A 17195-nucleotide genomic window follows, 5' to 3' on the forward strand; every position below is an offset into this window, starting at 1 on the left:
AACCCGGCCCGAACCCGTGACGGGCCGGGTTGGCTCGCGGGTTGTGACCCATTTTGACGACTCTACCTATATATACAACCTTTTGCTATTTATATAAAAAATTACATAAAAAATTACAGTTCACGTGCAGTGTCAAAATGATATAAAAAATTAATGTTAAAATATCATTTTTCTTTCTATAAATAGAATAGATGAGAAGGAATTAAAGAAGGATGTATTCTTGAGTGATATGGAATTATTTATTTACTATTTTCTATACAATCTAAAAAGTAAAAAGTCGTCAGAATCTCTATTTATATATCTAACTTTTCAATATATAAATAAAAAAAATTACTATGTCTATTAGAAAAATTATATTTTTTTCCCTCACACTAGTCCACATACTAGTTTTTATTGCGAGATGGTGAAAAGTAAATAAGGGCCATAAATAAATATGATTAAGATTAAAAGTTTTAATAATTACGATTTAAAAAGTGATATTAGTGTTTCTATTTTTAGGTGATTTCCTATGTAAAAGTCATATCATAAAGTTTTAAGACACATTGTGTTTACTGCATTATTTTGAGACATTCTTAATATTTTTGCTTTAATCCAAGGGTTTTATAAATCTCATTTTTTATAAATTTTTATTCACTCTTTAATAGAAGTTCAATCTTTAAATATTATGATCCAGTCTTGAATTTAAGATTCCAAGAGAAATGAATGAAGAGGGAGGAGAGGATTTAAAAAAGAGTGAAAATACAAAAGTCCTATCAAGAAGCATGGTAAAATAAGAAGATGAAGAGATAAAAAATAAATTGAAAGAAAAATTTACAAGAGAAAGAACAAAAAATTATAGAAGAAATTAAAAATCAAAGTCATTTCTATTTTTGATGAGATTTTAAAATATTCTAAATGGTTTAAGAATGGTTAGAATCTCCTAAAAATTCAAAAGGTAGATGACAGAGAGGTTAAAGAAGCACAGGTGCATATTAAAATTCCATGGACGTTCCAAATATGTTTAACACATGATTAGTTTGTTAACATTATGTCATTTCACATTCTATATTCACCGAAAACTATAGTGCATAGTCATTAATTACATTATTTTAGTGAAAACTCAGCTTTTATTTAAACAGTGTCCTAAACATACTCTGCCTATATATATATATATATATATATATATATATATATATATAGTATACTCATTTGGTGATCAAATAATAATTTTACAAAAAAATTATTCTTGCAGCAATTTGTATTACTAAAGTTGATGATTCATGCAATGATAGCTCCATCTTCTGTTGCAAAAAAATTGTTATAGTACCGAGTGAAACAGCTTATGCTGTGCCCTCAAATGACACAACCCATTTGTTTTACAAAACTTGAGATTTCTTGCTCAAAGATGAACAAAAGAAAACCAAACTCATCTTTGGATGACAATGTAAAATTTCTTACAGTCTAAGTGAACACTGATATGAATTGAATTACCTGGTTGAATCCCTATTTATATACATGCAGAAGAAGATGTAGTTGAGATGTAGCATGGACTCTCTAATAGCTGGTTTGCATAAGTTCCTGACGTCGCCTCTTTTAAAGGCATGGCTGAAAGAGCAATTAATTCACCTCAAGTCGTATGAAGCAAGAGTTCGTGATCTAAAAGGTGTTGTCGAGAACCTCAAGAATGTGAGAGATGAAATTCAGCACAAAGTGGATGAGGAAGAATTACGACATGGAAGAGAAATTCCTATTGAAGAGAAAGAATGGATAGAACGGGTGGAGGAACTAATTTCTGAATATGTGGATTTCATCAAGGACCCAGACCATAAACTTGCGTTGTTTGACTTGTGGGAGAGTGGTTACCTTCCCAAACCGGGAATAAGGTATCGTCAAAGCAGAAAAGCATATGATATTACAAGGAAGGCCAATGGTTTATTGCAAAGGGCAAATTTTGACACATTTTCTTACTGGTCTGGTCCACCTTCCATGGCTGCCTTTTTCTCTAACGTTGGTTATGAAAGCTTTCCATCCAGAGAAGAAACGATGAAAAAAATCATTGCAGAATTGGAAAAGCCAAGTGTTAGAATGATTGGTCTTCATGGGTTAAGTGGCATGGGCAAGACTACTTTAGTCAAAGAAGTTGTTAAAGTAGCCTTAGAAGCTAAGAAGATCGACGTAGTGACCATGGCAAGCGTGACAAGAAATCCTGACATAAGAAAAATCCAGGGACAAATTGCTGACTCGTTGGGGATTATATTGGATGAGGAAAGTGANGTTGCAAGAGCTGCTAGAATACANAAGAGATTAAAGAANGAGAAGGAGAAGACACTTATAATCCTAGATGATCTTTGGGAAAAGGTGGACTTCAATATGCTTGGGATCCCATATGAAATACATAATCATACAGGCCTAAAAAANGTTAAAGAAGGAAAATCCGTCCATGTTGATAGCTTGATGAATCAAAAGGAAGGAAGTCCTAAAGAACCCCATGGTGCTTCGGATGAGTTGAAGACTGAAAAAACTCGTAGTCAGTACAAAGGGTGCAAAGTTTTGTTGATTTCTGAAAGCAAAACGGTATTATTAACTCAAATGGGAAGGAAAGAAAACTGTGTTTTCTGTTTGGAAGCCTTGAAGGAGAAGGAAACAGAGATGCTGTTCAAGAAAATGGCTGGAATGGGAGACTATAATTCTAAATTTCAGAAGTTAGGAGCTCAAATTGCGAACAAGTGTAATGGGTTGCCAATGACAATTGTTACAACTGCAAGGGCCTTAAAAAAACAGAGCCCCTTTGTATGGGAGGATATTCTTCGAAAACTTGAATGGCAGAAGTTAACTGGAGCACCTGAGCTGTCAACAAAGTTGAGTTATGATCTTTTAGAAGACGATGAACTCAAGTATACTTTCTTACTTTGTGCTCGCATGGGTCATGATGCATTGATTATGGACTTGGTCAAATATTGCATTGGTTTGGGGTTCCTTCAAGGGATCTACACAGTGAGAGAAACCAGAGACAGAGTTTGTACCCTTGTTGAAAAGCTGAAAGAATCGGGTTTGTTGTCTGACAGCTATTCAAGGGATCAATTTACCATGCAAAATATTATTCGCAATGCAGCTTTGTCAATAGCAAATAAGGAAAAACATTTATTTACAGTGACAAAGGGAAAGATAGATGAATGGCCCGAGAAACTTGACGAGTATGCTGCTATTTCCTTGCATCATTGTAACTTCATTGAGGGGTTTCCTAGGAGAATAAAGTACCCAGGACTTAGGGTCTTCCATTTCAACAATAATGATCCACATCTCAAAGTACCCACAAATTTTTTTAAAGGAATGAAGGGACTCAAAGTGTTGATATTGACTGGCATTCATCTCTCCCTCTTAGAATCATCAGTTTCATCCTTGATAGAACTCAGAATGCTTTGTTTGGAGCAATGCACGCTAGAAGAATTATCCATCATAGGAATGCTGAAAAAGTTAAGAATTCTTAGTTTTTCAAGATCTGATATCGAAAAATTGCCAGTTGAATTGCAAAAGTTGAAAAAACTACAAATTTTTGACTTAAGTAATTGCTCTAAACTTAAAGAAATTCCATCAGGTGTCATTTCAAACTTGGTATGCTTGGAGGAGTTGTATATGAGAAATACCTTGATTCATTGGGAGAAGGAAGAACTTACACGTCAAAGTAAAATAGGCCTTCTTTCTGAGTTGAAACACTTGAGCCAATTGACAACTCTAGACATACAAATCCCAGAGGTTTCCCATTTGCCGAAAACCTTGTTCTTTGACAAGTTATATAGTTACAAGATTGTTATTGGAGATTTGAGTGCACTCTTAGAGACTGATTTCAAGATTCCAGAGATGTATGAAACATCTAGATTTTTAGCAATACGATTGAAAGATGGGTTTGACATTCACTCTCTAAAGGGGGTCAAAATGTTGTTTGAAGGAGTTCAAAGTTTGCTTTTGGAAGAACTTAATACTGTCCATGATTTATTTTATAGATTGAATTTAAAGGGTTTTCCATATCTAAAACATCTGTTTATTGTAAATAATTTCACCATTCAATCTCTCATCTATCCGAAAGACAGACAACAGTCACAACACCCTGAGAAAGCGTTTCCTAAACTGGAGTCATTGCATCTCTATAATCTTAAGAAGATAAAAAATATATGCTCCTGTAAACTTTCTGAACCCTCCTTTGGTAAACTGAAAGTCATCAAGATCAATCTCTGTGGTCAATTGAAGAGTGTGTTCTCAATTTCTATGGTAAATCTTTTAACTGCTCTTGAAACAATTGAAGTTTCTGAGTGTTACTCTTTGACGGAGATTGTCTCTGTGGAAGAATCACAAAGCAATACTCAGGAATCCAAACTGGTGTTCCCTAAATTACTGTATTTGAAGCTACAATCTTTGTCTCTGTGTGGTAAATTTTATTCCATAACGGAGGAAAAACTCTTCAATGAAAAGGTATATTTAAAATCATGTTCTAAATGCTTTTATCTTTTACAGGTCATACTTGTTTTTCACATTTTATTTTGTTAAAACTAATAGGAAGGAGTTCGTAAGCTGTGAATACTTAAATCATCTTATCTATTGAAAAAATTAAGTTGAGAAAGTCAAAATAAATTCTTTAATTTCCATACACAACTTCATGTGTGTCTCTTTGCAGGTTGATGTTTCAAAATTAGAGAGAATGGAGTTGTCCTCAATTCCCATTACCGAGATATGGAATTATCATCATTCAAACAGGTCCTTGTTTAAAAATTTGACACATTTGGATGTTAATGGTTGTTGGAAACTAGAACATCTAATATCTTTTTCAATGGCCAAGTGTCTGGGAAGCCTTCAAAGCCTTTTTGTAAGTGAATGCGGAAATATGAAAGGCATCTTTCCTGATAGCATGCAGATGGAGGTAAGTAGGTTGGTTGGATTATATTTTCACCTTGTAATTTTCATGTTCGAATATTATGTTAGCATACTAGATTTAAAATGTAGGTTCTCTAAGTCATAAATTTCAGAAACTAGTTGACATATAGGTATGATTGGCCTCCCTTGTCTTTACGATGTCAAATTACAACCCACAACAAAATCATAGTTTCAACTTTATTGCACTTTATATGATACCTATATACAATAATATCATAATCCTAGTAGAAATTTCAACCTTTATTATAATCAAAGTGTTTTTTGCTCTTTCATTATTGATTGGGTATGCTACTTGTTTTGCATAAGATTTTTCTAACTTACGACTATTATGAACCAAAAACAGGGTGACATCTTTCCAAAATTGAAGAATATCAAATTAAGTAGCATGAAGAGTTTGCGCAAGATATGGCCCTCAGACCTCCCTTCAAAATCCTTTAGCAAACTAGACACACTAATCATTGAGAAGTGTGATAAATTAGTCAGTGTTTTTCCTCATTATTATGAGGGAATATTTCACAGTCTATGCAACCTGACTGTTACAAAATGCACGCAAATGCAAACAATATTTGACACATATGATAAAATGCGTTATGTTGGGGTTGTTAGCTTGCAAGATCTTCATTTAGAAATACTCCCAAATTTGAAGCATGTATGGAAATTGGAAAAGGGTAAAGGAGGGATTCTTGAGTTGAAGAATCTGCAAAAGATAATGGTTCAAAATTGTTACTGCTTGGAAAATATATTTCCATTTTCTGTAGCTGAGAATCTTGGTAATCTTGAATACCTTGTGGTGAGTTATTGTGTTGAATTGAGGGAAATTGTGGCCAAAAGTGCGGCTGTCAACACTGCTAAATTATTATTCAAGTTCCCTAAACTAAGAAGCATTAAATTTTCAGTCCTACCACGACTTACAAGTTTCTATCCAGGAGCTTTTCAACTGTGTTGTCCAACATTAAATGACCTATCTATTGAATATTGTGACTTGCTGGAACCATTCCAGAAAGAAACTGTAGATGTAGAAGGAAAATGTGTCCTCTTTTCTGAAGAGGTACGACTAAGCCTTTCAAATCTTTAACCTAATTCTTGAAAATAAATAATTATAAAACTGGAAAATAATCTTATGCATGTGAAAAGAGCACATTTATTTAAATTTATTCTTCTTTTTCATTATCTGTTTCTTGTAGGTACTCAACAAGTTGAAGTCGATGCAAATTGAGTCTTGGCATGCAAAGTCACAAAACAGTTGTATGAATGAAGGGAATCATCGAAGAGATAGTTTAGAAGAGCTTTGTTTATCTAGATTATCGGATACTGAGATCTTATATTCTTTTCTCCATAGCAACCCAAATCTGGAAAGCCTATCCTTGAGTGATTGTTTATTTGAAGAGATAGTGCCTCTTGAAAAAAATACAAAAATTGAAACACTGGGAGTAGTTCCAAAGCTGAAAAACTTGAAGTTGATAAACTGTAAACTTAAAGATCTGGGCTTTGAAGAAGACATAATTCTTAGAAGGGTAGAACTCTTGCTTTTAAAAAGATGTCCTTGCATGACAACAGTGGTGTCTTCTTCGACATCTCTCAGTAGCTTAGTGAATCTTGAAGTTGATAACTGTGATGGATTAGAAAATCTAATGTCACCATCTACTGCAGAAAGCTTAGGTCAACTCAACACCATGAAGGTAACCAAATGTAAAAATCTAATGGAAATAGTAGGAAAAGATGCAGGGAATGCTAGCAAAGTTGTTTTTAAAAAATTGAAGACCCTGGAGCTTGTTTCTCTAAAGAAACTCCAGAGCTTTTGTAACTCTGAGAGTTGTGAATTTGAGTTTCCTTCGTTGGAAAGACTAGTGGTGAGTGCATGTTATAATATGAAAAAATTTTCTGACAAGGTCACGAGACGAAGCACACCCATTTTACAAAATGTATATGCGATACTTGAACAAGAGAAGAAAAGATACTGCTGGGAAGGTGACTTAAATGCCACAATACATAAAATGTTTCTGGATAAGGTATGTAATTTGAATGATCTTTTGGACTAAATTTTAATTTTACATTTTGTTATTTATCTCTTTTTTAATTTTACATAATTGTGATATATAATCTTTTTTAAAATATATAAATAGAAAAAAAACCGAATATTATGATAAAATTAGAGGAAGGGTAGTTTGAGATAATTCATAGACATATTTTTAGCTGACTGAGGAGTAATATAAATGTTCTTTCCAGAATAGAAGAGGAGAAGAATAATAGTTTTGCAATTTTGTCGATATAAAGTTCCATTTTCACAAATAAGAAAATAAGAAAAAAGTGAATGACAATTGATTGACTAAATATAGGGAAGTATAATGTATCTTAAGATTAACTTAATGTTAATATATATTCACAGAAATTTTTTGAAGGCATGAACATGATGAGTTTCTCTGATGACGGAAAGCTAAAACAAGAAATGATGAGTTTATCTGATCACCTAGAACTAAATCGAGCCTGGCTAGGTGGTGAAGTTGATCCCCAAAGTATTCATAGTTGGTTCTACAGTTTGAAAGTTTTGAAGCTTGAGAAGTGTGAAATTCAGCAATGTGCAATTCCATCTAATATTCTTCCTTATTTGAAAAACTTAAATGAACTGATGGTGCAAGATTGCAACAATGTAGAAGTAGTTTTTGAGATGAATGTCACACAGGGAACAGGAACAACATTCCAATTGCAGAAATTAACTCTAAATCGACTATCAAAGCTTAAGAATGTGTGGAAAGGGAATGGTGAAGAAACTCGCAGCTTTCAAAATCTGCGGGAAGTGGCTGTTCTAGAGTGTCACATGATGCAAACTTTGTTTCCTGCAGCCCTGGTAAAAAATCTTAAGAAGCTTCACACACTTATGATTGGACGTAGTTGGGGGTTAGAAATTGTTGGAAAGGAAGACAATGCAGCATTAGCAACACAGAATTTGGTGTTTCCTTGTTTAACTACATTAGTTCTTGTTGACCTGCCAGAGCTCAATTACCTTTATCCAGAACCATTCACCGTGGAATGCCCCGTGTTAAAATTTTTAAGAGTGTTAGATTGTCCGAAGTTGGATCTGTTTCCTCGTTTCTTAGATCTAAAAACGGTATGTAATATGCAGATTGCATTCAATTTATTTATTCTTTTTTTCATCTACTAATCCAGTTCCAATTCAAAGTCCTTTCTTTGTTTTACGTGTTATCCTTACTAGGTCGTTGCCAACCTTGAGCAATTGGTACTCGAAGGGAAACACAGTTTGGTGTTAGAGTCAAGTTTACAAGATCTTGAGTACTGCTTTGAGGATTTAAATTCTATTTCTCTGCGATTTGATGTTGATGAAAATGAAAAGTCTAATTTGCCTATTCAAATACTCCAAAGGGTGCCAAATTTACATGAAATGAGTATAAGTTCTTGCCATTGCCTAGACGCATTCCGCACTGAAATTTCTGAAATGAATAAAAAGGTGATGCTTACAGACTTGAAACGTTTGGATCTGAATGATGTATGGGAGCTCAAGTCTATTGGATCGGGGGATGTTCCATGGTTAGACATGATTTGTAAGAAGCTCCATAGATTATATGTTGCCAATTGTCCTCGTTTCATGGCAGTAATGCATTCCCCTTCTGCACAGTTTTTCTCCTGTTTGAAAGTGTTGTCTGTATTCAATTGTCAAAGATTGGAGTATTTATTCACATCATCAGCAGCAGAAAAGTTGACTCAGCTTGAGCGTATCCATCTGTACAAATGTAGATCGATAAAAGAAATAGTGGCAAAAGAGCAAGGTGAAACAACTTCAGGAGGGTTCAAATTGCAGCAGCTACGCTGCGTATCTTTGTCTTATTTATCAAGCTTGGAATGTTTTTATTCTGGAAATCGCACTTTGCAGTTACCCTCTTTGATAGAAGTTCGCATAATTGAGTGCCCCAAGATGGAAATTTTCTGTAAAGGATCAATGGGTCCCAATTTGTGTAAAGAAATTAGAACTTCCTATACCTCAAATAATGGATTGGTCATCGTGCATGATGATCTTAACTCCACTGTCAAAAAGGTGTTTCGACAACAGGTACTTCTTCCAAATTAATGTTTGTGTAGTTTAATGTCTTAATACATTTTATAAGTTATCTAAAAAAAAATATTAGCCACTTACACACTGTATGAAGACATACTCTAAGCCACATAGTGCCTTTTGCATGTTCATTCTTCTGCACGACTTAATGGAGTTTTACATTTCACACATTGATTGATTTTGCCACTAACAGCGGGAAAACTCAAGGTTGGATAAAGATAAGATGTTAGGAATAAAAAAGGAAGTAAGTTAGACACGTGTGAGACACGTATAAGGAGGATAATATGTTACAGTTTGTTAGAAGAGAGAGAGGGTATAAATAAGAAAACCGAATAGGGGGAGAGGGGTATCAGATAGTTGTTGCCTTTGGGTATAGACTGGATATTTTCCAGTGGAGGAAGATTAGGCTTCCTTGGGGGTGACTCTTGTATTGTGATTCACTCATACACCATTAATACATATACATATACTTTTCCATTTTTTATTGGAGAGTTGTGGTGAGAAGAGGGTCTCGATTAGGTTATTCGTATAAAGTAACCTAACATAAGACAATTTGCCTTTTACGTTACACTTTGTATTCTGATAATTAACCGTGAATCTACAATGTTGGATGCAGATTGGACAATTTTGCATTACAAATATATATTTTTTTACAATACAAAATAAGAGTTGTCTGCTTACCCAATAGGTCCAATTTACTGACTGCGTGAATTAAATTCTTGCTGTAGGGGATATGGATCCTAAAACTTTATACTCAGTTTTTTTGTAGTGCATAGGATGTACACGCAAATTTTAACTCACATGTACTAATAAAATTAATTGAAGTGTTCTATATTCAAAGTCAGCATTGTACAATTCAATCAATAAATAACCTAGCTATATATGGGCCCTCTGAAAGAAGTACCTATTCCTTGGAAAAATAAGATAACAGAAAAAACATATAGGAAAATAAATGATGAATGGAAGACATTCAAATTAAAGACGAGAAAACCAGAAAGTAAAATACTTCAAATGGTAAAAGAAGAAAAAGAGTACAACAGTTGAAACTGTACCGTACAGTTAAACAATGTGAAACCTTACATACTCATCTTTATTCTTTTTGTATGCGCAGAATCATATAGTTTTCGGGGATTCTCGTATGTTGCAAGACATATGGAAATCAGTGACACTCCCCGAAGGGTATTTCCACAATTTAACTTCTATGGTAGTTGAAGGTTGTGAATTTTTATCAGATGCAATACTACCTTCCCATTTACTTCATTTGCTCAGTAACTTGAAAAGGTTGCAAGTGCGGAGATGTAATTCTCTAAAGGCAGTATTTATTCATACTAAGATCACTAATATGGGACCTCAAGGAAGTCTCACTCATCTGGAAGAACTTCATGTGGAAAACTGTGTAGAGTTGGTGGCAATTGTTGCAAAGTTTGAAGCAGAAATTGATGAAGCTAATAAAGAGATAACTATATTCTCCACCATAACCTTGTTGAGGCTATCGCATTTGCCAAAACTAAGGTGCATATATCCCGAAATGCACATGTTAAAATGGGATATGTTAAAAGAGTTGCATGTTGAACATTGCCAAAAGCTGAAGTTTTTTGCAACAGAGTATCAAAACTCTAAATATTTAAATCAAGATCATCAAGATAGGGTTTCAACAGCTCAGCAAGAAGTTGTCTCTCTTGAAAAGGTATTGCTGTTTAAAAAGACGAGGCCTAAATCACACTGCATTTTTTGTTTACGCATACATTTATTGTATTGGGACTTTTTTTAAGGTTATTATTGGGACATCCAACATATACTCTGTCAATTTTTGTGATTAACCTTATATTTTCTGTACATTTATCTATCTACTGAGGAGAAATTTGTAGTTAGTGATAGGCTAAGCTCCGGAAAAAAAATTAGACAAGTACAAAGGTCAACTTTAGCTTAAGATGATATGCACTGTATTTAGGCGTGGCCTGTCTCATACAAAACTACAATAATTTTAAAATGACAATAGGTCAATCTTGAAAAGGTTTTGTAAAATAAATTTCAAATTAAATTGGTGAACGTAACTGATTTAAATTAATCTGTTTTTCAGGAAGTAAATTTTTATATTTTTTTTCGTAAAAGCACTTGTTATAAAAAGTTCGAATCAAGTCTATTCTTTTGGCCTTCTAATGTTTTCTATTTATTTTGAATCGAAGGTTACTCCCTGCTTGAAGGTAATGTCACTTGGTAAGGAAGAAGCAGTGATGATTGAGCAAGGAAAACTTCAGATCGATCTCCCAAAATTAAGCTCGCTCAAGTTGCAGTGCTTTGATGATGAACAAGGGGATGCATTTCCATTTATTTTTGGTTCGAAGATGTCACTGTCACTCCCCACTATCAAAAAGCTTGTGTTGCTTCATTGTGCCTTCAAAGAGATATTCCCCACTCAAGCACTAGGCATGGATTGTACTAAAATCCTTTCACAGCTTAAAACATTGGAGCTTGTGAGTCTCTCCCAACTTAAATCCATAGGATTAGAGCACTCTTGGGTAATGCCCTTACTACAAAATCTAAAAACGTTACTTGTTAGGGACTGCCACTATTTGTCAAACTTGACACCGTCCACTGTGTCTTTCTCTAACCTGATAAAGCTTAATGTAAAGCATTGTAGTAAGCTGAAATACTTGTTCACGTTTTCAACTACTAAAACATTGGTTGTATTGAAGGAGATTTACATAACCAATTGTAAATCGCTGAAAACGATAGTGGTTGAGGATAGAGATGGAGGTCACCTGATTGAAGATAATGAGGTAGAGGAGGAAGGAGAAGGTGACGGTAATGAAGATGATGATGAAGAGGAGGAGGCACAACATGAGAGCGAAGACAAAGAAATCGATGATGATGATGATGATGATGATGATGAAGACAAAGAAAAAATGGATGAAGCTAAAACTAATGCTGAAGGTGGTGGAGATGAAGGTGAAAATGAGGGTGGCAATGATGCAAAACATGGTATGGAGAAGGAGAAGGAGGGAGATGGTGCAGGTGAAGATGACAAGAATGAAGCTAAAGCTAATGTTAAAGTTGAAGGTGATGGAGATGGAAATGAAAATGAAAATGCAGGTGATGGTGTAAACGATGGAAATGAATGTGAAGATGAGATTACATTCAAGAAGCTTGAGAGATTGACTCTTAGATCATTACCAAAACTTAGAAGCTTTTACAGTGGGATTTCCACTTTGAATTTTCTATCCTTGGAAGAAGTGTCGGTTAGCAAATGCTGCACTGCAAAACTTTTCTGTCGCGATGACAAAATTCCAAAGAAATTAAGAGTGAAAATAGATGACTGTAAACGTGATATGAATTTTGTGAAGATGCAACAAATGAGGCAGAGGCATCATGAGTAAGTATATGACAACAGATTCCCTTGACTTGTAAGTATAAATATCATTAGCTTATTCTCATGGGGACATGTTGAATTAGTTATATAATCATGTTGAATTAGCATTCTAAAAGAATAGATAAAAATGATAAGTTATTTTTAGAAATATTTTTAAAAATTAAACACATGACAGTGTAATAGTATTTATAATACAATGTTTTTAATGAGACATTTGTGGGATTGAATTTTCAACTTTGAATGAATTAGTATTTGTCAAATCTTTTTGCTTAAAAAAGTGATTTATAAAAGCTTCCTAGCTATACGTGAAAGATCACATATAACATAGCATAACGTAGATGACTATATAATGATTAAACGTATGATTTTCTCATCTCAGATGGTATCTTAACGATGAACAAATTAGTATTCACAAAATCTTTCAGTGACATATATTATAGCATAGAAGTTCATATCATGATTCTGATTGACTAATCTTTTCCATGGACAGTTCTTGTTGAGCATGTGGTGGTTGTAAACCTTCTATATGATCTAATGGTAATGTTTTTTTCTCACTCTGGTTTTGCTTCTTATTATCTTTCTATGTTACCAATTTTAATGTCATGGATTATACATTATGGTGTAAGTTTGTCCATTGCATCAATTATTTCCTAATTTATGTGTTGATTTGATGTTTTCTCATGCCTTACTCAATATGGTTTAGCTGTTATGAATCTCTTACGTATCAAACTTCGTGTTCCACACTGCTCCTGAATAGATTTGACATAATAGGTTTGAGACTGCTTTACTTTTAGCTACTATCTAACTTGTTTTTTTTGTTTTAAATCAAGGTTTGATGAATCAGGAGAATCTAAAATGCAATAATATGATAAGGGCATAGAATCGTGACAAGAACTATCAACAACCGGAGGTCTTTTCTTTTCTGTTGAAGTGTGGTGGTGCTCGGGAATAAAGGTCACCTATATAATATGTATTCCTCTAAAGTTATAGAATGGTGTTTGTGTTTTGTACGTAAAATGACCCTGTATTTATACAGTAGCAGAGGTGTGTATGTTTTGGAACTTCATGCATTTCTACAGATGTTGTGTATGATTTGCAAGGTCTATGGTGTTTCATGACTAATGTTTCTTAGACATGTATTAACTTTTGTATATAAAATGCTTCAAAAACACACTATTTTCTTTTTATGTTTCACTCTCTAGATCACCAAAAAGCTTTGGATTTGAGTTCCTACCACTACTTTAACTCATTTATTTACACTGAAACTCTCAACTCAAAAAATCCAGTTATTTTCTAAAGGAGTATTAACCTAAGAAATAGTTTAGATGTATTATTATATTCATGAAATCTAATTTAATTTGTATATCCTCTTATAATTACTTTATTTCTTTAGAAAATAAGTTTAATATAATTACTCATCAAATATTTTGTCTCTTAAAAATAAAATAAAATTTTCAAATTAATAAATCATTATATCTTCTATCATGATTTTTTAAATGTTTTACTATCATTTAATAATATATAATACTATGTTAGAATATTAAATAATATCTTATATTATATAATAATATCTAATATCTTTTTTAATTAAATAATTATTAATCAAATCTTTTAAATTATATAACTAACAAATCTTTTAAATTATTTTTAAAATTATACTAATAAATTTTACTTAATTTAATATTAGTATAACACAACATTTCTCAAATTATTATTACCTTATATCCTCTTCTATATTATAATAATATCTTATTTAAAATAAATTATTACTATATACAATTATATTCCTAAACAAATATACATTTGACAAATATAATTCTACAAAAACTTTCTACAACAACAAATTATTTCATCTTTTTTTATTTCAGTACTCTATTTTAAAAACATTAAAAAAAAATAGGTTTCTCCAAAAATTGAATTTCGAGGGATATTCTAGTATAAAATGATCAAAAGGGAAATTTAGAATTTTACACCCTTCTGACCGAATTCTAACTATTTAAAAAAGTATGCTTTATGTGCAAATTAAAAGGCAATATGTGTCATTTGCCAAATAAATTGTAAATGGTGCTCGCCACCAACATCCGTAGGGCCCAAGACGCCACTCACCGCGACAATTGGAGAGCCGCTCTCTCCGAGTTCTTCTCCACATTCATCTTCGTCTTCGTTGCCTCCGGCTCCACCGTTGCCGTCAAAAACCTCACGGACGACGTGCCCACCGCACTCGTCATCGTCGCCGTTGCCAACGCCTTCGCCTTCTTTGTCGCCGTCTCCGTCAGCACAAACGTTTCCGGCGGCCACGTGAACCCCGCAGTCAGCTTCGCCGCCTTTATCAGCGGCAACCTTACCTGGCTCCGCTGCATCTTCTTCTGGATCGCACAGATCCTCGGCTCCGTCATCGCCTGCTTGCTCCTCAAGTTCACCTCCGGCGGGCAGGTACATTTAGCGTTACAATAACCATTACTGTGGGGGTAGACCAAATTGACAGTCTACTCAAAATTCAATTCTATTTGTACATTATGATTTGAACTTATTTATAATTTTAGTTTATTCCATAAGATAAAAGAAGTTGAGTTTCGCTATGGTGCATGACAGAGAATTCCAGTTTTTGAACTTTCTAGTGGTATGAAAGTGGGAAACGCTGTGGTGTTGGAGATGGTGATGACGTTTGGGTTGGTGTACGCGGTGTATGCTACCACCGTTGACCCCAGGAGCAGAAGGAACGGTTTGGGAGCGATAGCACCACTTGTGATTGGCTTAGTAGTTGGAGCGAATATTTTGGTAGGTGGGCCTTTCGATGGGGCCTCCATGAACCCGGCTTTATCCTTTGGGCCTGCCCTGGTTGGCTGGAGCTGGGAAAACCATTGGGTTTACTGGGTTGGGCCTCTCGTAGGTGGTGGGCTTGCTGGATTTCTTTATGAATTGGTTTTTGTTAGTTACAACAGTAAGGTTCCGCAGAGGTTACCATAGTTATTATTTTGTCTAATGAAGATTTACTTGTGTATGAATGATCTTGGTTTATGCATGAACCTAGTACTTGGTTGGTTTCCTCTTTCCTTTGTTGTAGTACATTTCATGGTCTAGCTCTTTGCAGGAACATTGCATAGCATTGGATGTAAATTTTCACAATTTTTTTATGACAACAGTTCAGGATTTGTTGACTCTAACGTGTCTTGTATTGCTGTTTAAGTTTAGAGAAATAATTGTTTTTTTTTTTCAAAAGGTGCTGACAAAATCAACAATTATTTCTTCAAAATGAAGTACCAAACTAAAACGTATGGTAAGTTTTAGTTTGCCAGTTCCAATTATCCATAGAGACTCATAAGCAACGACTACATTATCCCAACTTGGCAATGCACATAACAGATGTTATGGAATCAGTCGACAATCACCTCAACCCTCTTATTCTTTTCTCCTCATAAAAGTAAATTGACTTTCAAATGTATTAAAAAGAGTACATGATACATGTACTAAGAATTTAGGCATTAACATTCAATCAAAAGTCACGTATGGTAAGTTTAATGATTTTCATAATACCTATAATGATTCGTTACTCATCTATAAATAGACATTGACAGTGCATAGAAACTAAAACTGAACATAAAATAATAAATATAAATATTCACTTGCAAAAGCCTTCAGTTAAGTAGACTCTGATGCTAATACTTTTTATCTAATATAATGAATTAGATAGATGTAAACATAAAGCATGTATATACTATACCTTCATAAGTTTTATACTCAAAGAATTTCTCAATATCCATTTCAACATACTAAAATCGTCACAGATATTCTGTTTTGCTGCCTTCAGAGATAATAGATCTTTCAACGACTTTAACATACTCATTCTTATACTACAACAATTAACACACCGGCATATTTAGTCATTTACAAAGCCTTAGGACATTACCAAAAGAGTAATTGTTAAAAATATTTTGAAACTATTAATTTGCAATGAACCACCTCAAAGTAAATAACTATTTTTGTCACGGCCTCTCTTTTTTTACTATAAATCTTGATCGATTTCATTTTTAAAAAGATAGATGTGCAAGACTTTAGTTATTACAAAAAAAAATAGATATCTAACATAGGTTAAAAGTCAATATAAATAAGTCAATATAAATAGATTGTAATTCTACTTTAACTTACATATATGGTGTGTAAATTTCAATTAGAAGTTAAAAAACACGAAGAATAATCCAGTTATGACTATTATTTTTGAAGAATTGTTTCATAAGATTACATTTTATTATATATTTAAACAGCTTCTCTCTATATATATATATAAAAGGAAATATGTTCTAAGATGCTGTATTAATAAAAAGAATCATAACAAAATTTAAACACATACCTTCCTCCCAAATTCCTTCTGCGTAGTAGAGTTGAGATCAATTTCCAATAAACTATTATGGTAATTAATACTCACTTGGCAGAACTTGGACATAAAGTTACCATCTCATCGCAATTACTTATTGATAATTCTTATTGTATAACTGTGTGTAATAATACTTATTGAAAAAGAAGAGCTCTAGTTACTTCAAGAGTTTCCGATCTTGGAACTCCGTTCCGCTACACAGTTGTACCGTTGTTGCTGTCGCCATCACCGATTGTGGTCGTTGATAGGGTAGAAAGGTGCGCCTAACTTCGATGACTCTAAACGTAGTTGCACAGTCGCCCCTGCTGCTGTCCGACCACCGCTGCTGCCACTGTCGCCGGTTGGGGTCGTTGATAGGGTAGAAAGGTGCACCCAACTCCGATGACCACAACGCCGGAAGTCGCTCCGTGAGAGAAGTCGCCACGCGCCTCCACCTTCGCCGGCGCGTGTAGCCCACGCGCCCACCTCCGGCGAGACCCACT

General features: G+C 34.0%; 2 protein-coding genes across 3 annotated transcripts; both read left to right on the forward strand.

Moving 5' to 3' along the window:
* Window positions 1–1761: 1761 nt before the first annotated feature.
* On the forward strand, window positions 1762–13530 carry LOC106778986 (the record flags this gene model as incomplete). Of its 2 annotated transcripts, none has more annotated exon segments than XR_002666301.1 (10): window positions 1762–4446; window positions 4649–4891; window positions 5249–5953; window positions 6090–6914; window positions 7292–8011; window positions 8117–8968; window positions 10083–10658; window positions 11158–12375; window positions 12832–12878; window positions 13172–13530. XR_002666301.1 is itself a non-coding variant. In XM_014666995.2 (10 exon segments), coding segments are annotated over 9 exon segments (7803 nt in total), but the record flags the coding sequence as incomplete, so codon positions are not given.
* Window positions 13531–14362: 832 nt separating this feature from the next.
* On the forward strand, window positions 14363–15385 carry LOC106779001 (aquaporin TIP1-1-like). The gene is made up of 2 exons (XM_014667014.2): window positions 14363–14774; window positions 14934–15385. The coding sequence occupies exons 1-2, from the start codon at window positions 14403–14405 to the stop codon at window positions 15306–15308; spliced, it is 747 nt and encodes a 248-aa protein (XP_014522500.1). The 5' UTR covers window positions 14363–14402; the 3' UTR covers window positions 15309–15385.
* Window positions 15386–17195: the final 1810 nt, after the last annotated feature.

The sequence above is a fragment of the Vigna radiata genome, unplaced genomic scaffold, assembly GCF_000741045.1.
Source record: "Vigna radiata var. radiata cultivar VC1973A unplaced genomic scaffold, Vradiata_ver6 scaffold_292, whole genome shotgun sequence".
Lineage (NCBI taxonomy): Eukaryota > Viridiplantae > Streptophyta > Magnoliopsida > Fabales > Fabaceae > Vigna > Vigna radiata.

Coding starts and splice junctions, on each gene's coding strand:
- LOC106779001 (XM_014667014.2), top strand. CDS start 14,403: ATGGTGCTCGCCACCAACATCCGTAGGGCCCAAGACGCCACTCACCGC. Junction 14,775..14,933: donor AGTTCACCTCCGGCGGGCAG/GTACATTTAGCG, acceptor GGTGCATGACAG/AGAATTCCAGTTTTTGAACT.